Raw genomic sequence first — 27,861 nt, forward strand, 5'->3', positions numbered from 1 at the left:
TGGTTTATTATTTATAACTTCAAGAAACTAATTTTAATAGGAAACCCCTGCAGGAAAAATTTTTGCAAAAAAAATTTATTTTGATAATTCATTATAAGATTATACAATATTTGATGCTTAGGCATTATAAAGATGACATTTCATGAACTTTAGTTCCTACATCATTTCATAATATTTACATTTTCAGCGATAATGGTCTAACAGGCCAGTTTAATAAATAAAGTGGGTTGTATCTTTTAGAGATATGCTTATTAAATTCAAAATCAAAACAAATGCCGTAACAGATCAATTTTTCTCTCTCAGTAAAATATGCCTAGAGTATTGCTACACCATCAACTGTTCATTAGAGAGATTAAATTCCCTATAAAAATAGGTGCAAATAAGAAGACTGGGTACAGACATTACTAAGAGACCAACACAGTCTCCTACATAGAATAAAAAGTTAGCTCTCTTTACCAAACAAACAAACAAACAAAAAGGTGAGCGAGAAATCGATTGCTGCTGAAGCAGATTTTCTCCTGCCTTTAGGTACTGGCCTATGAAGAGATATAGACAGCAGAATCGCTCTGTGCAGGGTTGGTGGGAGCCCCCATCCCAGTCACAGCCTTAGAGACAAACAACCCTTCCAGGGGGGAGTCTGGAAGGTGTACAGTGGACACAGTCATGGATTATTTACTAGCATCAGGCCATCCCCCTTCTCCTGTCTGCTGTCCTGAATGTGAGAAGTAGGAACCTCAGTGAACAATGTAAGCCTTGCTACCTGGGGAAGATGCAAAAATAAAGGTGAGAGTCTTAATGTTGCTTAGATCACTATCCCTCATTTCGGCTGCTAGAAATCCTAGGAGTTTTCAGTATTGCAGTTTTCAAAATGACCATTTTCCAAGTAATTAGAAATATTCCCTTGGTGCTTTATAATACAAGGGCTGTAGAAATAATACGCAAGTACTTTAATGAAGCAAAAGATTTCCTGTTAAACCAGAGTATAAAACTGTCATTATAATCTCTTTCTTAGGGTCGAAGAGATAACATCTGATTTTTTTTCATTTCACCAGCAAATACATTCGGATCTTTCCCCTTTTCTGTCATTTCCTGAGCGATCCCTTGACTGAGGAGAGCTTTTCTCAGTTCTTGTATTTGCCGATGTGTTCTCGAGCTATGATCAGCCTTTGGATCTGAGCGGTCCCTTCGTAAATCTGAGAAAATACAAAGAGTGTATTCATTGTAAGCACATTAGTAACTCTACTGTTATTTAATCCATCACGGAATGTTATTTTCGTGTTTTGTGAGCAATGATACGGTCAGCAAACTCTGCTGCAGAAAACTACTGAAAGCACCTACTTTATGCTTCATGAGCGGTTGGAAAACAAAACAAACCAAGAGGCTCTTTTGGAAAAGACCATTGAACAACTCCAGGTGACACCTGAGGGAATAGTAGAAAATGTTTTCTTTGAAAACTCAAAAATAATTTTAATTTCTTCATATTTATGAGGCCAGGTTATTAACAAATCAAAACAACCGATCGGGATGTAAATATCGTTTCTTTTTTTGATATCGAGACACAATGAGAATCACCAAGTTAACTGACTTTTCATGGAAGAGAACCTTGAAACCTAGCAATACTACCCCTTTTGGACAGTGAGGTCTAAAAGCCTCTTTATGTGGCTGAAAAAGGCAATATATTGTAGGGAACAGAGTTAACAAGGCCTGAACTTCTTCACCCCAGTGCCCTTCTCCAGCTCTCAACTCCATCGATCAACATTCATTAAGTGACTGTTTTGCATCAAGAAAGGCCAAAGAAATCACAGGCTAACAGGGGAGGCAACGTACAAATGAGCTAGAGAGACAGTGAACAGAGGGAAGACTTCCTGTAGAAGGTGGGATTTTGGCTGGGACTTGAAGAGAACCAGGGAGGAAGAGCATGCCAGAGATGGGGGTCAGAGGGAGAGAGTGTGCAGAGCCAGCAGGAGGAGCAGCCAAGAGGCCAGGGGCACTGGATGCAGAGTAGGGGGAGAAGACAGGGAAGGTTGTTTCCAGCTCAACGGGCAGCTCCTGGAGGCCCGGTCCGGTGCTTTCTGCCTCTGTGTCCTGTTCGGCTCATGGGGTGGGGGCCTAAAGGCTAACAGAACTCACAACACTCCAAGCCTGAAGGAGATGCCAGAATCTGGGAAGATTCACACATTTCACTGAAAATACGATATTTAGTTCTTAAACAAGGAGAAATGTACATTTGATTGGTTTGGTACATTTTGACTCTACGACAATGTTTAAATTAAAAACCTACCTGGTAAATTTTAGCATCTCTCATGAGTTTTTCTACTGGGTATTCACTATTAAAGCCGTTGCCTCCAAAAATCTGTACTGCATCACTAGCCAGCTGGTTTGCAATGTCACCAGCAAACGCTTTGGCAATGGAAGCGTAGTAGGTATTGCGGCGGCCTGCATCAACTTCCCATGCTGCTCGTTGGTAAGCCAGCCTGGCCAGTTCAACCTTCATTGCCATTTCAGCCAGCAAAAAGGACACGGCCTGATGCTAAGGTTAGTGGGAAGAAACAAGAGGACAAGAGACACTATTCGTCTAAAAATAACTTTGAGATAAAACACAAAATGGCAAAAATGCTAATACATTTTTTTCCGGCTACAATCCACTATGCATGAATTTTATTTCTGGAAAAATTATAAAACATTTCAGGTGATTATAAAACATGTACCACTAAGAATTAAATAGTCAGATATGCAACCAAGAAAAAAGGTGACATAAACTTTCATTTTTAACCATATGCCAAATTCATTGGGCTTTTTTAGCAATTTATTCTTTGTGTGTTTTGCTTTTATATCTCTCCTGCTCCTCTCCTCAAACACCCTCATTACAGTCTTGAAAAAGGCAAATCAGCAAAACCAATAAAAACATCAGGTCCCCCCACTCCTCCAGAGGGCCCACTTGTGCCTTCTGGAGGGAGAGACGAACCTCCTTTGAGGTTATTGAGCATCTGGTGTTCCTGTTTTTGTTTAAACAGTGCCTCACTTCACGGAAGTCCTTGCACACTTCTCTAACACCTTGACATTTGTGGTTCTTACCCACCCACGGAAATATTCCACTCCTTGTCTGAGCCACAAGTTGTTGAGTCACTCACTCCTCAGCAGATGGGGGTTGACTGGGTCCCATAGACTTGTCTTTGACTCCTCTGGCCCCTACGCTCAGCTGTAGGACCTCTGGGTCAAACAGGAATGACCACTGACTCCAAAGTGACTGGACCACCCCTGGTGGGGCTCTAGCACTGACTGCTTATTGCCGTTTCTCTTCCTGCTCCCGGCACGTAGAGCAGGCCTTGGCCAGAGTTAATAGTAACCCGTGCTCCTTACGTTGAGTAGAGACACAGTCACACCCTGTGTCAACAAGATTTCACTTCTTTCCTCCATCAACCAGAGGCACATGGTTTATAGGTTTTAAACATGACTTGTATTGGAGTTCTGTTTGGTTGTGAATAAGTGTGCCTTTCTAAAACTATGGCTGAGTATCAAGAGAAAGAGATTTTTCTGAGTTTATTTGAACAAAGTCCAGTTATTATTCACCTCGACCAGAAGTCAGTAGGTGATTCAGATAAATATTCAGGAGTTACACTGGCTTTTCTAGTATTAGCTCTAGAATGAAAATATCAGACCCACTTCCCCAGGAACTTATAACCTGTCTAGATAGAGAATCAAATTATGTACAAGGAATTCAAAAGGAAAACCATTTGAATATAGGGCATTTCATCTTTTAGCAACTCTTTTCACTTCATTCACATATCAAGGGAAACCCTGAGGTTCCTATGGGCTTCTTCTTCATGAGAGTGGCCCCTGAAGATGCCTGTGGTCTGGGGGTAGCCCAACCCAGACGACCTATGACCAAACCAGGCCTAGAGGTCTCTCTGAGAGCTCATGTCACCTTCTCACCACTGAGAACATGAAGAAATCAGTTAATGCTTTAAAAGCAACTCTTTCTAAGCAGCTGGGGGAGATGCGAGGACACTCCAGAGGAGGCTGTGAGCCAGTTCTGCCCCTCCAGCCAGGACCCTTGTAAAAATCCCTGGCCTTCTCTTCCACTCCAAGGGAGCAGACACTGCGATTTCCAGGGCTTTTCTGTACTTTCAATCCCCTCTGTGGTACTACCTCCGCAAGGACCCTTCCAAAGGTCTTCCTCTCCAAGGCGTACTTGGTAGCTTCATCCAAAGCTCTCTGTGCAAGCCCGACAGCACCAGCAGCCACCTGAGATTGTGAGAGAACACCAAGGAAAGATGCCATTTAAAAAAGTTGATCAATACCCTTTGACCCAGCAATTACCACAACTTGGTCTGTATCCCAAAGAGATCATCAAAAAGGGAAAAGGACTCACATGTACAAAAATATTTACAGCAACTCTTTGTGGGGGCAAAGAATTGGAAATTGAGGGGATGCCCCTCCATTGGGGAATGGCTGAACAAGTTGTGGTGTATGAATGTAAAGGGATACTATTGTGCTGTCAGAAATGATGAGCAGGTAGATTCCAGAAAAACCCGGAAAGCCTTTTATGAACTGATACAGAGCGAAGTGAGCAGAACCAGGAGAACATTGCACACAGTAGCAGCAACACTATGTGATGATCAGCTGTGATAGACTTGCTCTTCTCAGCAATACAAGAATCCAAGATAATTCAAAAGAACTCATGATGGAAAATGCTCTCCACATTCAGATAAAGAACTGATGGACAAACTTTTCACTTTATTCTTTTCATGGTTTTTTTCCCCTTTTTATCTGTTTCTTCTTTCACAACTGTGACTCATATGGAAATGTTTTACCTAATTGAACATATATAACCTACATCAAATTGACAACCATTTTAAGAAAAGGGCAGGGGAGGGAGGGAGAAAATTTGGAACTCAAAATCTTGTAAAAATGAATGCTAAAAATTATCTTGACATATAATGGGGAAGAAATAAAATACTATTAAAAAAAACAAGGGGCAGCTATGTGGCACAGTGGATAAAGCACCGGCCCTGGATTCAGGAGGACCTGAGTTCACATCAGGCCTCAGACCCTTGACACTGACTAGCTGTATGACTCTGGGCAAGTCACTTAACCCCAACTGCCTCACCCCAAAAAAAAAAGTATTAAGAAAAAAACAAAAAAACGGCTCATTGGTTGACTGCCAATTAAACACTAGAGATGCATCACAAGTTCTCTCACTGGAGGGCCACGGGCCACTTGTGGCGCAGGCTGGGTGGGATGGGGAGAGAATGGTATGACAGTTCTCCCCGCCCCCCACCCAGCAGCCTTCTTCCTCCTGTTTGTCGGAGGCTGCTCTCTGGACCTCTGTACCGTCCAGGGTTGGGGCAGTGGGGGATTCCAGAACATTAAGAAAGACAAGAGTGAGTCCCTCCAACAGCATTGTCTACTCATTTTAGAAATCAGGCCTGAAGAAAAAGCTCCTCCTTCCTAATGATAGGGCAGGCTTCACCGGGGACACAGGAGAATGGCCCTATCGATGAGGCCAGGCCCCAAGGAGGTTCACCTTCTCCCGGCTGCCATTGCTTATATCTATCACCACCACTGAGAATCAGCAGAGCTCACAACCTTTGGGAGAAGGATAAGAAGGAAGATGGATAGCAAGAAGCTCAAGGCCAACAAGGATACAGTGTGGGGAACAGCACCGCAGCGGGGCAATGTTACAAGACTCTCCCAAAGGTCCAAACCCGATCAAGGCGCCACGCTAACTTACGGGAGGTCTGGTCTTATCGAAGGCTCCCATTGCAATTTTGAAGCCGGTGCCTTCCCCAATGAGGACATTCTCTTTGGGCACGACCACATCTTCAAAGACAATCCCTCGGGTGTCCGAGCATCGCTGGCCCATGTTTATCTCCTGAAAAGCACATCGTGGTTGTCACAGACGTTTCCTGAGGAATGTTTTTGAAACTACTTTTTTTGCATACATCATCTACTTTTTTAATGGAGAAAGCTCTGGGAAAAGAACTATAGGTTAATAATTTCATGTTGGTTCAAGAACAGCCAGGCTGTTTCTGAGTAGGTCTGTGAGGAACCAGAAGTGTCCTGGAGGAGAGTCACAATTCAAAAGGAGCCTGAATGAATGGGCCCGGGGTGGGGGTGGGGGGTCCCCCCAGCTTAACAAAGAGCAGAGGGCAAGTGCAGGATGAGGGAGATGGCGCAGACGGAGTGTGCCCCCTGCACAGCCCTCAGGCCAGGGGCCTTGGGGCTCCTCAGCAGGGCCAACCCCTCTGGGCGTAGTGGTCCCCGAAGACCGCCGCCCCCCCTCTCTTGGGCAGGCTCCTCCCTCCTTGGCCCTCCCCAGGGCTCTTCTCCGGCCCTCAGATGGTCTCCTGGGCGGCCTCTCAGCCGGCTGGCCCCCTCCCAGCTCCTTGTCCTCCATCACACTCGCTCACGGTGGGCGCCCCCACAGCTCTGCCTTCTCTTTTTTCTGCACGCTCTGACCCCATCAGCGAGCCTCTCTCCTCGCCTATAGTGTTGGACACTTTGAACTGGATGTTCGGTAAGCATGTCGCCCTCGACAAAGGCCCGGCAGATCTTCCTCCGTCTTCTCCTGGAAGCCCGTCTGTTCCTGAATGCCCTGGCAGCCCCCACCTCAGAGAACCACGCACTGGCTTCTCTGAAGACTCGAGCTGACTGCCCGTTCCTCCAAGGTCTTCTATCATGCCTACTGTCACTTAGATGTGTTGTTTCCGTCATTAGAACAGAAGCGGCTGGGCCCAGGGCCGGGGACTGTCTGCTTTTCCTCTGTATCCCCAAGGCTATTTAGGGCCTGCCACAGTGTAGGCCCTTCATTCAGAGCCTAGCTAGAGAACCCGTCCTTCGATGCTAACAGCTCTTTCAGCCCTTTGGGTGACAACAACCAGACGTGACCAAAGTCCTGCCGGAGGCGACAAGGACCAGTTCTCAAGATTTCTAAGGGGGAAGACAATCCAAGATGGCATTTTTACCAAAAGAGAAGACACCAGCATCTGCCTGGGCCGGTGGAGGCAGGGCCCACGCTCGGGATAGCACAGATTTACCCAGTGTGCTCTGGGGCTGGAGCCCACACCCTAAGGAGACAGGCTGAAGGACGGGCCTGTTTGCCCGGCAGAGCCACCCATTTCAAAAGGACATGTTCACTACCAGAGAACGGGGCAGAAGCTGCAAAGGGGAAAAAGCTTCTGAATGGAAGGACAGCCTTCCATGGACCAACACAAGACTTCTTTCCATTTCAACCTAGAAACAACCCATGAAAGCGAAGTGCCTGCTTTATTCTGAGCTGAGGAGAAATCCTTTGTGCCCTTAGCTACAGACAGACACCCACGGTACCTTCCTCCCGATCTGGATTCCTGGGGTGTCTGCTTCGACAATAAATCCGGTGAAGGCTTTACTGGCAGGGGCCTTGGGGTCAGAATCGGTGCGAGCCAAAAGGAAGTACCTAGAGGAAGACATGCAGGACACGCGTCAGGTTCCTGTGGCAGTCTCAGCTATTTCAGCCAATCCTGGATGTCGACTAAAGCTTAGGTCTTGTGGAATTCATGCTCCCACTTGCTTTGTTTTCATTGGGTTTGTGTGTATGTGTGAAAGCGTGTGCAGGTATGTACACACACAGGTGTGAGTGTGTGCATGTGTGTGCACTGTGGTTGTGTTGCACACACGTGAGTGCAATGTTCACACTGTACAAACACACATTCACACAAACATGAACAGTTTCCCCAGCACAATGTGAGTGACTAGAACTTAACAAGCACCTAGTACGTGCTTGATGATCGTGTAAGTATCTTGTCACAGAAGAGAACACCAGCTCCTTCTGACTCCTTCTTGGCCTCGGGATGGTCAGTCCCTCCCCAGGCCTTTCTTGTCCTGCGACTCTGTGACTAGTTCAGGGGATGAAGGGGAGGGGAAAGAAGAGACTGGGTCTCAGGCTGAGCAGAAAACAAGGGAGGCAGACCCTTCCATGAACCTACCAGTTGGCTTTTCCTCCATTGGTTATCCACATTTTCTGACCATTAATAACATATTCGTTGCCTTTCTTCTCTGCTCTGGTCTGTAAGCCAGCCACATCAGAGCCCGCTCCAGGTTCTGTTACACAGTAAGCCTTGAAAACAAACACATCAAAGTCTCGACAAATTAATGGTGAAACACATGACAAGCGGGAATATTAGAACACGTGTCATTCTAAATCAAGATCTTAGATGGGCACAAGAAACCCTAACCATTGAAATAAGTGCAAATATTTAGACTAATAGGAAGCCACGTAAAAGACTGAGTTGGTGGGTTGTTGTTTGTCCTTCTTTCTTGACGAGGACCGTGACATCGGGGGAAGTCATGACTTGCAGGGAATTGAAGTGAGGGAGGGCTGTGCAGGGCCACCAGCCTCATTCTCTCCTCCAGAGCCATCTGGGTCCAGTGGCAAGATCTACACCAGGAGCCCTGGGGATGGCCCCGGATGAGTTGGTGGGCATTCCCTTTTCAAATGGGTCTACGTTGGCAAGTTGGCAAATGCCCAGATCCTCAATGAGAGCCTAAGGAGGTTTGTGAAGACATTAAGCTTGCTCCTTTATTTTCTTGTGGATATTCATTTTTATGGGCAGGTTCTGGGTCCCCCTGTCTCTAGGGGTGGACTCATCCTGATAAGGTGCTAGTGTTGGGGGAGATGGTAGTAACATTATTGTGAATCCAAGCATCTCCTTCTTTTGCAGGCAGATTTACATGTGCATTTATTGGCCGGTTGTGTTGGTCTCCAGCACTGGGGCCCAGAGGCAGATAAGGCCTGCTAAGCTTGGATGGTGCCTCTTCCAGGCAGACCCTTTCTTCATCTAATGATAAGAAAGGAGGCTGTTGCAAAGGGCCCCCGTGGGTGCCCCATTCTTCTGTAATTCAGGGTTACCATCTCCTGAAGGGACGATCCCTTCCCCTGGGGCCCTCTTCTGTCCTGTCCACTCCAGTCCTGCCCTTCCCAGCCCATGCCATTTGTGGCCTCTGGCTTTCCTGATACCAAAGTCCAGCGTCCACAGCAGGTGCACTTGCTTTTGTTGTGGAAACACTCATGGGCGCCGCAGGAGGAGATGGTCAGGTGTCCGCGGTTTTTCAAAAGGAGGTCGGCCATCTGCCCTCTTCCGATCTGGTGGCACTGCTGGCAGCAGTGGCTCGTCCCTGACACGGGTCACTTTTTCCAGTAACAGAGCATGTAGTTTGGAGGCCCGCTGGTTTTCTCCTCTGGCTTTGCCTCTCATGGTTCTACAAACTCCGTGTGACCATTTTCCTTGGAGGAGAAAACAAGCAGTGGCGCCTTTCTGGCCTGGGCTCCCATCTCATTCACTTCAAGCAGAGGGACCCTCGTCCTCTGGGTCCTCTGACAGTCGCAGCTCCTTCTGCCCCCAGGCACTCCTGACCCTATTTCAGAGGCCTGAGCCGCGCGCTTCTATTGGTTCCTTGTGCCTAGGCCTCGGTTCCATCTGCTGAGTATTTCCCGTTAAAATCTGAGTTAGTGGGGGAGTTCCCGGTGCATTGGTCTTTTCCAAATTACTGTCAGAGAAGCTTTGGACGAAACACAAACTCCAGTGCCGGGCACAGAAATCTCTTTCCCTGTGATCAGTTATTCCAGCCAGGGCAGTCTCTATTGGAAGCAAACTGCCCTTCTTTCTTACTCTTTCTCCTAGGCTGAGCCTCATCTCCTGCCCCTGAGGGTTCTCCACACAGAATGCTTCTCGGAGCCCTGGGTACTATGTCCTCAGGGAGCGCTCCCTGATGACATCAGTCACTAGTGCTTTCTTCCTGTCCCTGAAAATACCTGGCATTCACCGTCTGTATTTTACACAGACTTAGATGTGTGAGTACATGTGGTTTCCCCAGCCGTCAGGTGTTGTCTTCAAATCTCGACACCCCAGCACCTGGTGCTTGCTGAATTCATTCCTATGGAATGATGTCATCTCTTCCTTTCTCTCCATGGGAAACGACAAAACTAGGACTTCTGAATAGTCTCCTTGTTTCCACAGCTGCGAGTGGCCCCGCTTGGCGGGAATGAAGAGTGTGGGCAGAGGGTCCACCGGTTCTCCAGAGCTGAAGTCACAGGAGGCCATGGAGTCCCAGCGAGCATTCCAGACAAGCTTGGGGGGCAGAAGGGGGGCGGGAAACAAGGTGGGGGCCAGCGAGAGGAGGAGCATGCCTGAGGTGCCCCAGGACCTCCCCAAGGGGCAGGTGGAGGCGAGCCCTGCACAGGCAGAGTCTGATTTCCCCTGTCTGGTCCAAGACCAGAAGAGTGTGGACCCTAACACTGCGTGAGGGCTTCCCCACCGCGCCAGGTGATGGATACCCAGGAATTCTGGGGCAAGCGTGTCGGTCAGCGTCCCAAAGGAGTCTGTGGTGGTCCCTGGAGCGGCCCGTGGCCTTCCTGCCATGCCCTGGATGAGAAGGCCAGGGACTCGACCAGGCCACCAGAAGAAGTTCCTCTCCAAAGAACTGCCCCATTTGCTGGCTGTGCTCCTAACCAACCAACACTGGCAAATGTGGCCACAGGCATGGAAATCTCGCTGAGGGCACTTAGCAGGTCATTCTGAGCAGCTGTCCCTAAGGGATCACTGGGTAACCCCACACAGGTGTGCTCGGTCTCCCAGTAACACAATGGAAGCACAGCCCACAGAAGCCCCAGCAGGCCCGGGTCCCAGAGCAGGAGCCAGGAGGTTCGTTCCCAGGGGACCCTGGGCTGTCTCTCCTCACACTCCCGGGAGGGCCTCAGGACAGGTATGGCGGTGGCCCCCTGCTACCAGGGAACTCCCTGTAGTGACCATCCTCAGCAAAGGAAGGCCGCCCAAACCAGTCCAGTTCTGACCCCCAGGAAAGCCCTGGGCCGAGGGGCTACCGAAGCCACATAGGCATGGTTCAGGGAGCGGCCCAAAGCCATCTGCTCCTGCAACTTACTCCAACATGGGTGTGCGAGGACACGATCCGCGTCAGGGGCCGCGCCACATGGCCACAGAGTAGAAAAAACAGGGCCCCCGGGCAGTACCCAGAAGGTTGGCTGGCCGGGCTCCCCCTTCTCCAATGTACCTGGCTCCGATGGTGGGCACTGGCCAGCATCCTCACCCACAGGCCCCCATTCCCCTGCCCTCTGCCCTCCAATCTGCAACCTCTTCCCACGCACAGGGTCCTGGCCTCTGTCCTTACAAACCCCAAACTTCAGAACCACCATGAGGTTGCGCTCCCCCTCTCAGACTCCTAGAGAAGGCCGTGAGCCCTTCCCGCCTCACTTCCATCTGGCTTCTGACCCCGACACTCACCTGGAATGTCCCTGCAAGTTCTCACGGTCATTTCTCGGGCCACGTCCTGCCTGGCGCTGCTTCTCCCTCCCCTCCTCCCCAGGGGTGCAAGCTCTCTGCACCCCAGGCCAGGCCACCCCCACAGAGCGGCGCCATTCCCCCCGCCCCCAGCACAGGCTCCGCTAGCTGTTCGGCTCTTCCATCCTTTGCCTCAGCCACCTCTCCAGCCACCATCCCAGAGGCCTCTTCTCCATCCCTGACCCCGGGCTCGGTTTCTCCAGCCCCCGTGCCTTTGTGCCCTTCAGTACACAGCTACGGGCCTTTCTTCATCCCCACTGTGTGTGCCCTCCCTCAGGTCCAATAGCTGACACTCCCACCAGGATGGGAGCTCTTTGGGGCAGGGACTGCTTTGCTTCCCGTCCAGCCCACAGCAGGTGCCTAATAAATGCTTGCTGGACTGAGCATGGGAATTTGGTCTAAAGTCAATCAGCTCCCAAAGCTCTCAGTGCATGAGAAAAAGGCTGTTGGGGAGACAAGCAGCCACGCAGTGGGACCACATGAAGCCTGCTCTGGAGCTTCTCAGGGGTGGAGAAGTGCACGGAGAGGGCTGGGCCTGGGATCAGGAAGACCCAGCCCCAGCTTCTTCTTAGCTGTGTGGCCCTGGGCAAGTGTTTACCTGGGCTCCCTTGGTTTCCTCATCTGTCTGTGCTCTCCCTTGCAGGGTCACGCTTGTTAAGTGCTTTCCAAACCTTCAAGCACAAAAGAAACGCCACAAGTACTAGGAGCTGAAACGTCAAGTCGTGTAGTCGATTTTCAGTCGTGTCCGACTCTGTGACCCCATCTGGGGTTATCTTGGCAGAGATCCTCAAATGGTTTGCCTCGTCCTTCTCCAGCTCACTGGACAGATGGGGAAATCTTAGGGTAAAGTGACTTGCCCAAGGTCACAGAGCTCAGGTCTTCCTGACTCCAAGCCCAACACTGTGCACTGCACCACGTGGTGGTGGTGGTGGTGGCGGCGGCGGTAGCAGTCTTGGCTAGTCACTTCACCTCTGCCTCAGTTTTCTCATCTGTAAAAGGAGGATAATCACCGCACCTCCCTCTCTCCCAGGGTTGCTGTGAGGATCCCATGAGATAATCACTATAAAGCACCTAGCCCAGAGCCTGGCACACAGTAGGCCCTACATAGAAATGGGAGCTGCTGCTGCCGCCGCCACTACTTTCTCAGTTCTGTCCTGGAAGACTATGACTAGGGGCAGGGTGGGCACTGAAATAATTCAAGAAATGTTGATTAAACTATCCAGGCAAAAGACCCCCCAACTTTGGTCCAGGAGGTATCTCCCCCAAGCCCCCAAGCGCTGAGAAAGGGGGAGGGCTGTTGAATGCAGAACTGAAAGAAATGGGGCACACCAACGTGATGTAATAAGAGGAAGCCTCGAGAGGCAAGCGGTGCTGAGAGAAGACACGGAATGCCCACAGAGCGACTAAGAGGAAGCTGAATGCCAAGTAACTGAAAAGCCAATGATGGTCCCAGAGAAAAGGAAACCCATGTCCTGCCTCACAGGGAAAGGTGGGGGACTACCACAGCCAAATAATACATACATAACTGCCGGGGTCACTATGGTCAGTGAGGGCTGGAGGGGCCCAAGGAGCATGAAGACAGGGGGACTTTGTCCCCTAAATGACGAGGATGGCACCTCTTTGGGGGCTGAAAGAAGTCCTCTCCAGGGATGGGGAACATTCGCTCACACGGGGCACTTAGTCCCGGGCTAAGACAAACCAGGTGTCAATGGCAAGGACTGCAAACCCTTCGTGTCACAGGGACCTCCGAAGGAAAACCTACCCAGCCCGGGTCAAATGACCCAGAACACTCCATTACTGGCAAATGAATCAATGAAGGATCCGTCTGCTCTCCTCAGGAATAAGCAGCATTTTGGGAGGGTCAGTTCTAATTTTAGCGGAAGTTCAGTGACTACTGTCTTCGACCCGGACAGCAAGGGCATTTGAGACTGCTTTCCACAAGGGAATGTGTATTTGAGAATTAGGTTATGAAAAATGAAAACATCTTTTTTCCGAGATGAAATTTTAGACCTGCCTAGCAAAGCAATCAAGCTAGAGCCTAATGGTGAAAATAGCGGCAGGTATTTCTAGAGCACTTTCAAGTCTGCAGATGTGATCTCTCGATGTGGGGCCATCATCATCCCTCCTTTAGAGATAAGGAAACTGAGGCAGGCAGCAGTGAAGTGACTTGTCCAAGGTCACCCTGCTCTCAAGCGTCCATGGTCCTATCTGACTCCAGGCCCAATCCCCTAACATCTAACTGTATAAACCTTTGATGCTTTTCGTTCTAAAACCCTAAATTACAAGCCCATATCTGATCAAATAGTTTATAAGTAAAATTTCAAATTAGCAAAGCAATTAAGATAGGGTTGTGCTCCAGCAAAGTTTCTAAACTAAGAAGTTTGGGAAAGGCTGAGATGGCAGCAGGAGGTTGTCTCAAGGATGATGAAAAGGACCCACGAGGCCAAGGACCTCTTCGGCTACAACAACTCTGCTTCTGGCTCCTCCCCCAGACTCAAAGGCACAGAATACGGACACTGCCCCCCAACAGATGATGGGACAGGCTTCCCTTCCCTCAAGCCCCAACAAGGACACACTTTCATCCAGAATGCCAATTGGGGACGCGTGCTAAGCATGCATCCAGAGCTGGAGACAAGGAGGGCTCAGAGCAGGAATGCGGGGTCCCTGGAGAGGCCCTCATTCACACACGTGGAACCCTGGGTTGGCCCCAGAGCCATGTCGAGGGGAATCACCTGGGGGCCGTGGGGATGGCTCCGCTGCGAAAGGACACTCGGGGTCCCCCGTGGGTAGCGTGAGAGCGCTGTAAACAACGTAAGGACATCCTCCCCACCTGCCCTTGAGCTGGGCTGGGACGGCCCCTCTCAGGCCTCGCCTTCGGGGACACTGGCACCTAGGAAGCTACCAGGGCCCGGCCAACATGTCCCCCAAACCTCAGAGAACCGGGTCCTCGGCCCAGCTCTGCCTGCGCCCACAAAGAGAAAGCAACTTGGGCTTTCAAGGTCTACACCCAAGGGCACCAAGTATTTTAGAGGGAAGAAAGGCCCCTGGGAGGGCATCAGCCCTCGGGGGCAGCAGGTGCCCTGGATCAGCCTTACTGGCACAGGGAAGAAGCCTGGCAAAGAGCCTGGGAGGGCGTCAGGCCTGGGTCAAAGCCTAAAGGGCAGCTTAGGGAGAGAACTAGGCCAGGCCCCAACTGGGCCAGGAATGGTACATCGGGAGGGGAGAGGCCTCCCTAATATATATGTGTGTGTGTGTGTGTGTGTGTGTATATATAGGTATATATCTATACAAATACATATCTATATCTATACATATATATACATATATATATATATACATACATATATATATATATATATATATTTGGTGAGGCAATGGGGGTTAAGTGACTTGCCCAGGGTCACACAGCTAGTGTCAAGTGTCTGAGGCTGGATTTGAACTCGGGTACTCCTGAATCCAGGGCCGGTGCTTTATCCACTGTGCCACCTAGCTGCCCCCTCCCTAATATATTATGCTTCAGCTGACATCAAAAAAGCAGGGGTAGCAATTCTTATCTTAGCCAAAGCCAAAGCAAAAATAGATCTAATTAAAAGAGATAAGAAAGGAAACTACATCTTGCTAAAAGGTACAATACATAATGAATAGCAATACTAAATGTGTATGCACTGAGTAGCATAGCATCCAAATTCTTGGAGAAGTTAAATGAGTTACAAGAGGAAATAGATAGTAATACTATACTAGTGGGGGATCTTAATCTTCCCCTCTCAGAATTAGATAAATCTAACCACAAAATAAATATGAAAGAAGTTAAAGAGGTGAATAGAATGTTAGAAAAGTTAGATGTGATAGATATCTGGAGAAAACTGAATGGGGATAGAAAGGAATATACCTTTTTCTCAGTACATGGCACATACTCAAAAACTGACCATATATTAGGGCACAAAAACCTCATAGTCAAAGGTAGAAAGGCAGAAATAGTAAATGCATCCTTCTCAGATCATGATGCAATAAAAATTACATTTAATAAAGAGTCATGGGGGCAGCCAGATGGCGCAGTGGATAGAACACCGGCCCTGGAGTCAGGAGTACCTGAGTTCAAATCCAGCCTCAGACACTTAACACTTACTAGCTGTGTGACCCTGGGCAAGTCACTTGACCCCAATTGCCTCACTAAAAAAAAAAAAAAAAGAGTCATGGAAAAGTAGACTGAAAATTAATTGGAAACTAAATAATCTTATCCTAAAGAATGAGTGGGTCAAACAACAAATCATAGGAATAATCAATAACTTCATCCAAGAGAATGACAATAATGAGACAACATACCAAAACCTATGGGATGCACCCAAAGCAGTGCTTGGGGGAAATTTTATATCTCTAAATGCTTACATGAATAAAAAAGAGAAAGAGAAGATCAATGAATTGGGCATGCAACTAAGAAAACTAGAAAAAGAACAAATTAAAAATCTCCCACTAAGGGGGCAGCTAGGTGGAGAAGTGGATAAAGCACCAGCCCTGGATTCAGGAGTTCATGAGTTCAAATCCGGCCTCTGGCACTTGACATTTACTAGCTGTGTGACCCTGGGCAAGTCACTTAACCCCCATTGCCATGCCAAAAATAAATAAATAAAATAATAAATTTTTTAAAAAATCCCCAACTAAATACTAAATTAGAAATCCTGAAAAATCAAAGGAGAAATTAATAAAATTGAAAGCAAGAAAACCATAGAATTAATCAATAAAACTAAGAGCTGGTTTTATGAAAAGAAAAAAACAACAATAAAATAGATAAACCTTTGTTTAATTTGATTTAACAAAAGAAAGAAGAAAACCAAATTACCAGTATCAAAAATGAAAGGGGTGATTTCACCAACAATGAAGTGGAAATTAAAGCAATAATTAGGAACTATTTTGCCCAACTGTATGCCAATAAATTTAACAATCTAAATGAAATGGAAATATTTACAAAAATACAAATTGCCCAGGTTAACTGAAGAGGCAATAAAATCCTTAAATAGGCCCATTTTAGAAAAAGAAATTGAACAAGCCATTAATGAACTCCCTAAGAAAAAAATCTCCAGGGCCAGATGGGTTTACAAGTGAATTCTACCAAACATTTAAAGAACAATTAATTCCAATATTATTCAAACTATTTGGAAAAATAGGTGAAGAAGGAATTCTACCAAATTCCTTTTATGACACAAATATTGTCTTGATACAAAAACCAGGAAGAGCCAAAACAGAGAAAGAAAAATACAGACCAATTTCCCTAATGAATATCAATACCAAAATCTTAAATAAGATATTAGCAAGGAGATTACAGCAAGTGATCACCAGGATAATACACTATGACCAGATGGGATTTATACCAGGAATGCAGGACGGGTTCAATATTAGGAAAACTATCAACATAATCAACCATATCAATAAGAAAACTAACCAAAATTATATGATTATTAAAAACACTAGAGAGTTTAGGAATAGGGGGAGCTTTCCTTAGAATAATAAACAGTATCTACCTAAAACCATCAGCAAGCATTATATGTAATGGAGATAGGTGAGAGGCCTTCCCAAAATGATCAGGGGTTAAAGAGGGATGTCCATTATCACCTCTATTATTTAATGTTGTATTAGAAATGTTAGCTCTAGCAATAAGAGAAGAAAAAGGAATTAAAAGAATTAGAATGGGCAAGGAAGAAACAAAACTTACACTCTTTGCAGATGGTAAACTCATAGAATCCTAAAGAATCAACTAAAAAAACTGCTTGAAACAATTAACAACTTTAGCAAAGTTGCAGGGTATAAAATAAACCTACATAAATCATGAGCATTTCTATACATGACCAACAAAGCTCAGTGGCAAGAGACAAAAAGAGAAATTTCATTTAAAGTAATGGTAGACAATATAAAATACTTGGGAGTCTACTTGCCAAGACAAACCCAGGAACTCTATGAACACAATTACAAAACACTTTATACACAAATCAAATCAGATCTATGTAATTGGAAAAATATCAATTGCTCATGGATAGGTCGAGCTAATATAATAAAAATGACAATCCTACCTAAATTAATTTACCTATTCAGTGCCATACCAATCAGACTACCTAAAAATTATTTTATAGAGTTAGAAAAAATAATAACAATTCATCTGGAAAAACAAAAAGTCAAGAATATCAAGGGAATTAATGAAAAAAAATGCACAGGACCAAATTTGAAGCTATACTATAAAGCGGCAGTCATCAAAACTACTTGGTACTGGCTAAGAAATAGAGTGGGGGATCAATGGAATAGGCTAGGCACAGGAGACACTGTAGTAAATGACTATGGTAATCTACTGTTTGATAAACCCAAAGACTCCAGCTTCTGGGATAGAAACTCAGTATTTGACAAAAACTGCTGGGAAAACTGGAAGATAGTACGGCAGAAACTTGGCATAGACCAACATCTTACACCTTATACTAAAATAAGGTCAAAATGGGTTCAAGATTTAGACACAAAGGGTGATACCATAGATAAATTGGGAGAGGAAGGACTAGTTTACTACCTCTCAGATCTTTGGAGAGGAAAACAATTTACATCCAAACAAGAGATAGAGAATATTATGAAATGCAAGATGGAAGACTTTGTTTACATTAAATTAAAAAGTTTTTGTACAAACAGAAACAATGCAACCAAAATTAGAAGGGAGACAGAAAACTGGTAAACAATTTTTACAGCCAGCATTTCTGATAAAGGCCTCATTTCTAAAATATATAGGGAACAAAATAAAATAAGACTCCAAGTCATTCCCCAATTGAGAAATGGTCAAAGGATATGAACAGGCAGTTTTCTGGTGAAGTCATGCTCTAAATCACTACTGATCAGAGAAATGCAAATTAAAACAACTCTAAGGTACCACCTCACATCTATCAGATTGGCTAATATGACAAAAAAGGAAAATAACATATGTTGGAGAAGCTGTGGAAAAGTTGGAACACTAATGAATTGTTGGTGGAACTGTGAACTGATCCTGCCATTCTGGAGAGCAATTTGGAACTATGCCCAAAGGGCTATGGGACTGTTCATACCCTTTGACCCAGTGGTACCACTGCTAGGCCTGTATCCCAAAGAGATCATAGAAGAGGGAAAAGGACCCACATGTACAAAAATATTCATAGCAGCTCTTTTTGTGGTGGCAAAGAATTGGAAATTGAGGGAATACCCATCAATAGGGGAATGGCTAAGCAAGTTGTGGTATATGAATGTAATGGAATACTATTGTGCTGTAAGAAACAATGAGCAGGAGGAGTTCAGAGAAACCTGGAAGGACTTACATGAAATGATGCTGACTGAGAGGAGCAGAACCAGGAGAACATTTACACAGTAACAGGAACATTGTGTGATGAACAATGGGGACAGACTTGGCTCCTCTCAGCAGTGCAACGATCCAAAACAGTTTCGAAGAACTCATGATAGAAAATGTTCTCCACATCCAGAAAAAAGAATTGTGAATTATGAATGCAGATTGAATCATACTGTTTCTACTTTTGGACTGTTTTTTTCCCTTCTTTTTTGAGGTTTCTCCCTTGTGGTCTGATTCTTCATTCACAAGATGACTAATGTAGGAATATATTTAATGTGATTGTACATACACAACCTATATCAGACTGCTTTCTGTCATGGGGAGGAGGGAGGGAAGGGAGGGTGGGAGAAAAAAATTTGGAACTCAAAATCCTGTGAAAACAAATGTGAAAAACTGTCCTTACATGTAACTGGACAATAATAAAATACTTTTTAAAAAAGCATACTTTTGGGGGAAATGATTCCAGCCCCTTAGGAAACACTGACATCTAACCGATGTACACACAACAAGTAACTCCTGTTTACTAGGTTCTCTGAAGTCCTTCTCCTGGTTTGTGGCACAAAGCTAACCCCAGTAATTATATGTGTTGTCGTTCAGTCATTTTCCAATCCTGCCGGACTCTCCACGACCCCATCTGAGGTTTTCTGGGCAGAGTTGGCCATCTCCTCCTCCAGCTCATTTTACAGATGAGGAAACTGAGGCAACCAGGGTGAAGTGACTTGCCCAGGGTCACGCAACTAGTAAGAGTCTGAGGTCAAATTTGAACTCAGGACAGTGAAGCTTTCCGGTCCCACGCCCAGTGCTCAGCGTGCTGAGGTACATCTTCCAAAGGCTTACATTTCCCAACTTCAAATTCTTCACTGTCATGAGCACAAATGAATGAAATGTGAGTCAGTCTCCTCCTATCTGCCCTGCAAAGCATAATCGGACATGAAATCGTGCCTGAAGGTTCCGGAGGTCCTGATTCCTCGGGCCTCACAAGCAGGAGCCCCCCCCCAGCTTTGTGCCATGCGCCATTTTGTTTGTCGGCTGCTCTACTGCTAAGAGGGTGGAATTGAGCACCGAGGCCTCCGGTGGAGTCACAGGCCTTTCTCAGTGGTGAGGCTGTGGGATGTCCTCTGAGGGCCCACTCGGCTGCACGGACAGCAGAATGTCACCAGGCACCGTGGCTTTTCAGTCACTCACTGGACAGTTTTTCGTGTCTGAGCTCACCATAAGCCCCCTGTTATTACAGAGTTTCCAAGCCCATGCCACACACACAAGGTGACCCCTGAGTTCTGAGTATAAAAATGCAGCCTGAGAGGCCAGGTGCCCCAGGAAAAAGGGACACAGGGTCTGCAGGGACTGTCTAATTTCTAAAATGGGTCTGTGGGAAGGAGCCTTCAGAGTAAACTTTGTCACCCCCCCTTGCCCTCCAGATTTCTGGTGGCTTGCAAGATCACTCTTTACTTCACACGGCAATTCCAACAATGGCGTTAAAACCCGGAGTTTGTTTACAAATGGACTAATGAATAGTGTCAATGAATAGACTCTACTCACACACATCATTGGCTGCTCGGTCATCCTCCCCAGATATTTCTTTTGTTGCTGATCATTTCCGGCAAGGATAACAGGCATTTGCTATGGAAGAAAAGGATCACGTGCCATTCAATATGGAAAAGAGACAGAATTCGAGCTGACTTCCCAGAAGCACAAGCCGCTCCCTTTGGAGAATCGACAGGCGACACTCAACCTGTTTTTAAGGGGACCCGACGCCATCCAGCGCTAATGCCTCCTACTCACACAACATGCAGAAAACTGCTCTCACAGACGGGGATAAATCGAGGAAGGCTTGGACGTGTGGCCAGAGAGTTGCCAAGGGCTTCCCAGGTTTCCCACCCTGTGGCCGGTGATAAGCCACTCGGCCACTGGACTGTCCACAAAAAGGGACCAGACTACAGCCAAGTCACACTCTGCCGCCTCTTCTCATGGAGAGAGGGGCCCAGGCAGGAGGTGAACCAAAGCATCCACCAGATGCTGCAAGGGGCTGATGCTTCAGCCATAAATATCACAGGTGGAGTTCAAGCCTGGCTGAGGCTGTTTTAAGGAAGAGCATACAATGAAACCCCACTGTGGGGGTGTAAGCTTTCAGCTAACCAAGCTTTACTAGAGTCTGTACTATAAATACAGAGTGGAACTGATAATCCCTTGGCTCTAACCAGAGCTTCCTTCCCCATAGCTACTGATCTATAACTTGGGAACACGCCAACAGGAAAATGGGATTTATACACAACATTCCAATGTAGCCCCAGAGCTTCAGCTGGGGGGGGACCCTAACTTCCACACACCCCGCACCAAAAGGGTCACTTACTCCCAAAGAATTCGCCTCAATGGCCGTCTGAACACCTGTGCACCCATACGCCAACTCTTCAGTAATGAGGCACGCATCAAATATCCCAAGTCCAAGGCCACCTGTTGACGTTGGAAATAAGAGCAGAGCACAAGAGGCCAGGGGCAGACGGCAGCACACTGGGGTGACTCTGCTTGCCGTGTGGGCCCTGGGCGAGGCCAGGCGGGGGGCAGGCGGGACGAGCCCCAGGTGGGAGGCAGGCGGGAGGAGCCGGGGGCCTCTGGGAGGGGCGGCCAACCTCACGTCAGACCCGGAGGGGACGGAAGAGCAGGGAATGCCCAGAGCCAACGAGAGCCCGAGTAGCCTCGAGCTTCCTCAGCTTTGAATGGGAGCCCAGAAGGAAGGCAGAAAGGCTTCCAGTGCCCTGAGAAGGCTGGCCAGCAGAGGCCCCGTGGGGCTCAGGCCTGGGCACACCAAGCACACACCCTTGGGGCTTCTGTCCTCTGGGCTGTTCTCTTTTGTTTTTGCTGAACAATCCAGTTTCTGGTGGTATTTGTAGGAGAAGACAGTTACCTGGCTATTGCCTGGTTTTTTATTCTTAGGCGGCTCTAGGGCCTAACCAGAAGACCACAGTGTGGTGGCTTCCATGGCCTGCCTGGGGGCCCATCTGGGCCACACTGCAGCCTCAATGGTAACATGTAGCCCAAAGAAAGTGGGTGAGGACCCAAGCCAAGGCCAAGGGCAAGCACTTCCTTACTGCCAAGCACAAAGCCAAGTAAATGTTGCCAAGAACTGGGCGGGGGTGGGGGGGGGTGGGCGGAGATCTGGGCTTCCAGGGACGAGTGCCAGACTGTCTCCTTCCTCCCCCCCTCCCACAGGGAAGAGTCTGGTCAGGATTCAGAGTCAATCCCAGGCTGCCCCTCCGTGACAGAATAGTGCAGGAAGCACCCAGTCACCACCTGGGGAAACTCTTCCTGGAGATGAAAACAAATCCAAAATCACAGCCAACAAGAGGTGACAAGGCCTTGAATGCCGAATCCAAAACACATCCAATAGAAATGAAAACAGCATGCATTTGCTGAAGAGGGCTGCTGTGACAGTCTGTGACCCACTAGCCACACGGTATTGAAAATAATAAGCAGAACGTCAAAAATGAAACTCGGATAAAGCCCCTTCAGTGTCTCAGTCTCACTGTTCTAGCCTAAAAACATTCTGCACCGCCCTCCCCCCAATCCCGTATCCTTGAAGACAGGATCAGGAAGGCCTAGCACAGGGTCGGAGAGGAAGCTGGCATTTCCCTGAGACTCAGGAGGGCAGAGGCTGGTTCCACAGCACAGAGTCGGGCCAACCCACCGTCCCCTCACCTAAAACATGTCACCGTCTTACTGCTTCCAAGGGCATCATTTGCCCTCAAAGTGTGCCTGAGCCCACCTTTGGATCTGCCACATGGCCTTGCCCAGCTCTTACTCCAAAGCTCCCTTGTAGCATGGAGTAAGCCTGTGCCAGCAGTGGGCTCTCCCTCTGGCCATGCCCACCCGAGAGTGGTTTAAGGCTCTGAGTACAGGCCAACTCTAGGAAAGTTGGGGCTGGGGGGGGCTCATCACCAGGGTGGTCCCAGGGAGACCTATTTTTGGACCGCAGAACTGATAAACTCATCAATGAGGGGCAGAGACAAAGATGGAGAGACAGACACACAGAGAAGAGAGAGAGAGTCGGACAGACTGCTGACTTTCAGGTATAAGCCACACGTTCTCGTCTGCTCGAACCAATGGCTTCTGGGTGGAATTTGGAGCTGCCATCTAAGCTAAGCCCCCCATCTCCTGGGCAGATTCTTGGGAAGGTGGAAACCAAACACCTGCCCTATTTTCCTGCCCCGTTTCAGCCTGACAGCTTCCCACTCAAGAAAGGCAGGAGCCGGCTCACCGCAACTCTCCGGAATGTGTGTGTTGATCAGCCCCAGCTCCCAAGCCCTCTTTATAAGGGGAACAGGAAACTACAAGAAAAGAGTTGGGGAGACAGTGAGAACAGTGACCGCCATCCTGCCCCCACCCCCTCCAGACTGCGGCCTCTAGGCCCTGGCCCCTCCAGGCCGCCCACACTGACCTCGCCACTCCTGTCATAGTCGGCGGCAACAGGAATGATCTCTTCTCTGGCGAACTTTCGAGCTGTGTCTTGAAATTCTTTCTGCTGCTCTGTGAGCTCTGCGGGAAGATGGCAGGGAGGTGTTAAAGGGGCTAGGAGGTGTCCTTCCGACAGCGAGGCCCGCAGACGGAAGCTCTGGCCGTACAAGTGTGGGCCCTGACCAGGAAGCCAGACTCGAGCCAGCCTCTGTCCCTGGCCTCTTGGGCCAGCCCCAATCCAACTACACCAAGAGGAGCGCACCCCCAGCACCCCCCAGGAAGAGCTACTCCTTCTAGTGAGGGTGGCCAGCCAGGCTTTTCTGGGGGAATTCAGCAGGACCCTATTGGGGGTTCTAGTGGCAGGGATACTAGTTTGGTTTCCATGGCCTCCTCCAGCTCATTTGACAGATGAAGAAATTGAGGCAAACAGGGTGAAGTGGCTTGCCCAGGCTCACACAGCTAGTCAGTGTCTGAGGCCAGAGAGGAATGTGGGTCTTGCTGGCTCCAGGCCCGGGGCTCGATCCACGGTGCCACCTGGTTGCTGCCTTCCAATGATTCCTGTTTCACTAAGCAGGGTCCCTGGACAGTTCTGCTCTTTTCAGTTAATAGACAAGTATCTCTCTGGGAGAATATAAATCAGCACAATCGTGGCCTAAGTCTCCTAGGAACACAGCGGTTACTTAATAATCATACCCATATACAGATCTGCTGACTAAGAGAACTGGCAGGGCAGCTAGGTGGCTGACCCTGGTGTCAGGGGGACCTGAGTTCAAATACGACCTCAGACACTTAACACTTACTAGCTGTGTGTCCCTGGTCAAGTCACTTAACCCCAACTGCCTCAGAAAACAAAACAAAACAAAACAAAGAGACAAAAAAAGAGGACTGGCAGGGAAAGGCAGGTGTCCCTGGAAGGAAGACTTGTGGAAAGAGTAGAGCAGAGAAACCCAGGGATGGAGCCAGCCCAGCTAGAGGCCCGCCACTGCGGACACCCGGACAAGTGCCATGACCTTTGTGAACCTCAGTTCCCTCATCTGTAAAAGGGACAAACTCCCCAAGAACCCAAGAATTCTAAGAGTTCAGATGGTGGATGGTGAGGGAAGGGGCCAATGGGGGGAGGTGGCCCTTCCGCAGGGCCTGGAAAGATGGTGGAAAAGGAAAGGACCCTTCAAAGACTGGGAGACCAGTGGGAACAAAGGGGTTCCCTGGGGGCTGTGAAAGGCCCAGGGTGTCAGGACCAGAGAGGTGGGAGAGGCCAGACCCCTGAGGGGATCCCACGCCAGCTAGGGCCCTTAGATCAATGACTTAAGGGGTTCGCCTGACAGGGGGAGCAGCCCTCTCCCCCCAGGGAGGATCCCTCCCTGCAAGATGGTTTTAGACAGGCTTTGGGTGACAACAACATTGGAAGAACACAGCCATTACCTAAAGGGAGGATTAAGTGAATGCCCTGCTCCTGCTGTCTCTTCAGTTTGCAAACACTGAACTCTCTCACTTGGAACATAGTCGGTGCCAAACAGGCCATTGAGAGTCCTGGCCCACTCCCAACTGCTTCCATTTGGATTGGGAAATCAGCCGAGAGACAAGCGCTCACCTCTCCTCCCCGAGATGGAGCCGATTCTTTCCTGGCTCGGGACCACAAGTCCATCCACAAAGGGAAGACTCCCAGGAGGAGCTGACAGGGCCCGCCACAGCCCCCTGGGAGTCAGCCACAGCAGCGGGGAGCCATGCTGGTTCAAGCACGTCTACCCACCCGTGCATGTGCTCATCCCAACCCAACGTCTCTCCATCAGGTGCCCGTCACTCACTGGCTCCAAGAGCCACACTGCCACGTCCTCTTTTACCTGTGGACTCGTCTGAGACAGCTAGACCCCATGGGCAGCGCCAGGAAGGGGGGATGCCTCTCCCTCTTTGCCCAGATAGCTGCCCCCTGCCCACAAACGGGGCTCCTCCACAGAGGCGCATGATGGAGGAGGGCCGAGCACCAGAGGGGAAGGGGGGGGGCAGGAGGAGAGGCTGGCCCTGATCCCAGGCTGGGCCCCATGGTCCAAGTGCTTTCACTCCACCTTTGGCCTACTTTCTGGGAGAGGTGAAGGATTATCTTTCACAGCTTAGTGTGAAATGACCTCAACCAGAGTCCTGCTGCCTGACACTTGAGTAAGAGTTGACCAGTTGTCCACTCTATGGCGGGGGCTTCTTGACTCCACCATCCCAGACCCCTGTGCCCTCCCGCATACACTCCATCTCCATCTGCTTCTGGTCTGGACATGCTCATTTGCATGTGGTCTCCCCCATTAGACACAAGTCCCAGCGCGCTCTCGGGGCTTAGCGCATTGTCCGGCCCGCAAGCGCTGCTGAGGATACTGCCCTTGTCTGCAGAGATGCCAGGGCAGCTGACAGGGTAGCAGGCATGGAAGGGGAAAAGGGAGGTGGTAAAAGACAAACCGCCCGTTTCCAAACTCTGCTTCCGGCCAGATTCCCACCCAGAAAAAGTGGGAAATGGGGTTTTCTTGGACTGGAGAACAGGAACTCCACCTTGGGAGCACCACAGCTGGCCTCACACAGCCCCTCCCTCCCCCTAGCAGGGGGCTTCCCACAGTAGAGGGCCCTCCCCCCCCCATTTCTAAGTCCCTCGGCCGACTCTTTCCTGCCGCCCCATCTGATCTTTGGAGGCGTTATCTTGTCAGGAGAATGGCAGCGCTGAGGCCAGGGACTCCCAGTCTGGTGACAGGCCGGCATGAAGGCACCAATAATTCTTTCTAAGGGAAAGCGTGAGAGTTCCAAAAAACTAGTTTGAACCCAAACTTCTCGGACATCATGGTTTCTAAGCGAGCTGCCTTGATGTTTAGGAGGGGATGGGCGGAGGTGTGCACGTGGCTGATAATGGGCGTGGCTGACATAGGTAGTACAGAGCATCAATTGGGATTGGCCCCTCTGAAGACAACCTCAATAGTTACCAAAGTTAAATCCTAAGGCTGGCTCACGGTTTGGATGAGTTTTTGTGTGCTGTGACCTCCAAACGCTGTGCGAAAAGCCTTGCAGCACCTACCAAGAGAGAGGGCCGATTATGTCCTGACCACGAGGATACAGAACTCCCCTCCCCCCACGTTTTTATTTCTCTGGTCAGTGAACCAAAAGAGAACAGCACTAAGGGCTGACAACAATCCCTCCCCAACTGGGGGACCACTGGCAGCCGGGATCTGAACCCAGGGCTCTGGTCTCCAAATCTGCTCTCACAGCTGGCCAGGGAGACGAGAGAGCGTTGGCTTAGCTACGGAGAAAGGGGTGTCTGAGCACCAAGCACCAGATGCTGCGGCTTGTTTGGGGCTCTCCCAGCCAAGCAGCCCCCCGCCCCACTGGGCCTGCGGGTTACTCTTAAGGGAGTCGATGCAGCCTCAGGGGGGTTGCCAGATCCGGTTACTGGGCAAACAGCTTTCTAGCCCCGCCCCTCCCGAGGGAGCCAGGGAGTCCTGGCCGAGGGCCAAAGTCACCCTCTCTTTCCAGCACATCGAGGTCCAAAGTGCCTGGAGCCTGGCTGGCAGGACACCCGCTTCTGACCTCGAGCTGTCAGAGATGACTGAATGTCAAGGGCAGCAGCCGCTCCCCCCGCCCCCCAGGATGTTTGGCTGCAGGTGGAAGCTTAGGAAAGAAAGAGGGGGGGGAGGAGGGGGAGGGGGGAAGAAGAGGAGGGGGAGGAGGAGGAGGGAGAAGGGGGAAGGGGGAGGAGGGGGGAGGGGGAGGAGGGGGAAGGAGAAAGATGGAGAAGGGGGAAGAGGAAGAGGGGGGAAGAGGGAGGAAGAAGAGGAGGAAAGAGGAGGATGAGGGGAAGGGGAAAAGGGGAAGGAGGAGGAGGGAGAGGGGGGAAGGAAGAGGAAGAGGAGGAGAGAGGAGAGAGGAGGGGGAGGAGGAGGAGGGAGAGAGGGAGGGGGACAGGGGAGAGGGAAGCTCCCCAGTGGGGCTCTTAACGTCTGCCAGTGACTCAGGGAACCTGGACTCAGTTTCCCCATCTGTAGAAGGATGGGGTGGCCTACATCCTCTCAGGGGTCCCTTCCACTCTCAACCCTGGGGCTTCAAACCTCTCTCGGGCTCTAAACCCCCTTCCTTTTCAGTCCCAGGCAGCCCAGATGAAGGGTTTGACCCAGGAGCCACAGACCCTAGTGGAGAGGACAGGGATGGGGTCAGGGGGACGTTGACCTGGGGTAAGGGGGCATTGGCTTGGGGGGGAGGAGACATTGACTTGGGGGGAAGGGACATTGACTTGGGGGAAAGGGACATTGACCTGGGGGTAGGGGGGCATTGACTTGGGGGAAGGGGGGGACATTGACTTGGGGGGAGGGGGTATTGACTTGCGGTGTAGGGGGCATTGACCTGGGAGCGGAGGGGACATTGACCTGGGGGGTATTGACCTGGGAAGAGGAGGCGGGGGAAGGGCAGGGATGGGGGGCAGTGACCTGGGGGGAAGGGGGCGCGGGGCAGGCGGGGCGGGGCCGGGAGAGCCTCCATCCTCCCCCCTCCATCCCTCCCCGTTCCGGACAGCGCGGCCCCTCCCGCCCCAGGCCGCGGGGCTCGGGAGTCCCGGTGTCGGGCCGCAGGCTCACCCGGCCTCCGCGCCTCAGCACCGTCGCTGCCATGTCTCAGGCCGCCTCCTATGCTAGGATCCCGCTAGGCCTCCAACCGCCAGGGCGAGACCTTTAGGGGCGAGGTGCTCCTGGCCCCGCCCACATCGGGGAGGGGGCG

The 27,861-nt window shown here is 49.5% G+C and overlaps 1 protein-coding gene across 1 annotated transcript; it reads right to left on the minus strand.

Moving 5' to 3' along the window:
* Positions 1-56: 56 nt before the first annotated feature.
* Positions 57-27,861, minus strand: ACADM (acyl-CoA dehydrogenase medium chain). Its single transcript, XM_044001321.1, has 12 exons — positions 27,723-27,861; positions 26,082-26,169; positions 23,111-23,208; positions 22,931-23,000; positions 21,029-21,129; positions 20,218-20,298; positions 7,968-8,098; positions 7,330-7,438; positions 5,735-5,875; positions 4,150-4,245; positions 2,282-2,530; positions 57-1,193 (listed from the first exon to the last, which is right to left on the minus strand). Exons 1-12 carry the CDS (start codon positions 27,753-27,755, stop codon positions 1,122-1,124), a joined length of 1,269 nt encoding a protein of 422 aa, XP_043857256.1. The 5' UTR covers positions 27,756-27,861; the 3' UTR covers positions 57-1,121.

Source organism: Dromiciops gliroides, chromosome 4 (genome assembly GCF_019393635.1).
Source record: "Dromiciops gliroides isolate mDroGli1 chromosome 4, mDroGli1.pri, whole genome shotgun sequence".
NCBI lineage: Eukaryota > Metazoa > Chordata > Mammalia > Microbiotheria > Microbiotheriidae > Dromiciops > Dromiciops gliroides.

What these genes read in the sequence shown, in the direction of transcription:
- ACADM (XM_044001321.1), bottom strand. Translation starts at nt 27,755, where the DNA reads ATGGCAGCGACGGTGCTGAGGCGCGGAGGCCGG. An exon ending in ACTATGACAGGAGTGGCGAG is followed by an intron (nt 23,001 to 23,110) that starts GTCAGTGTGGGC and finishes CTTTTCTTGTAG; the next exon opens with TTTCCTGTTCCCCTTATAAA. An exon ending in ACACATTCCGGAGAGTTGCG is followed by an intron (nt 21,130 to 22,930) that starts GTGAGCCGGCTC and finishes CAACGTCAACAG; the next exon opens with GTGGCCTTGGACTTGGGATA.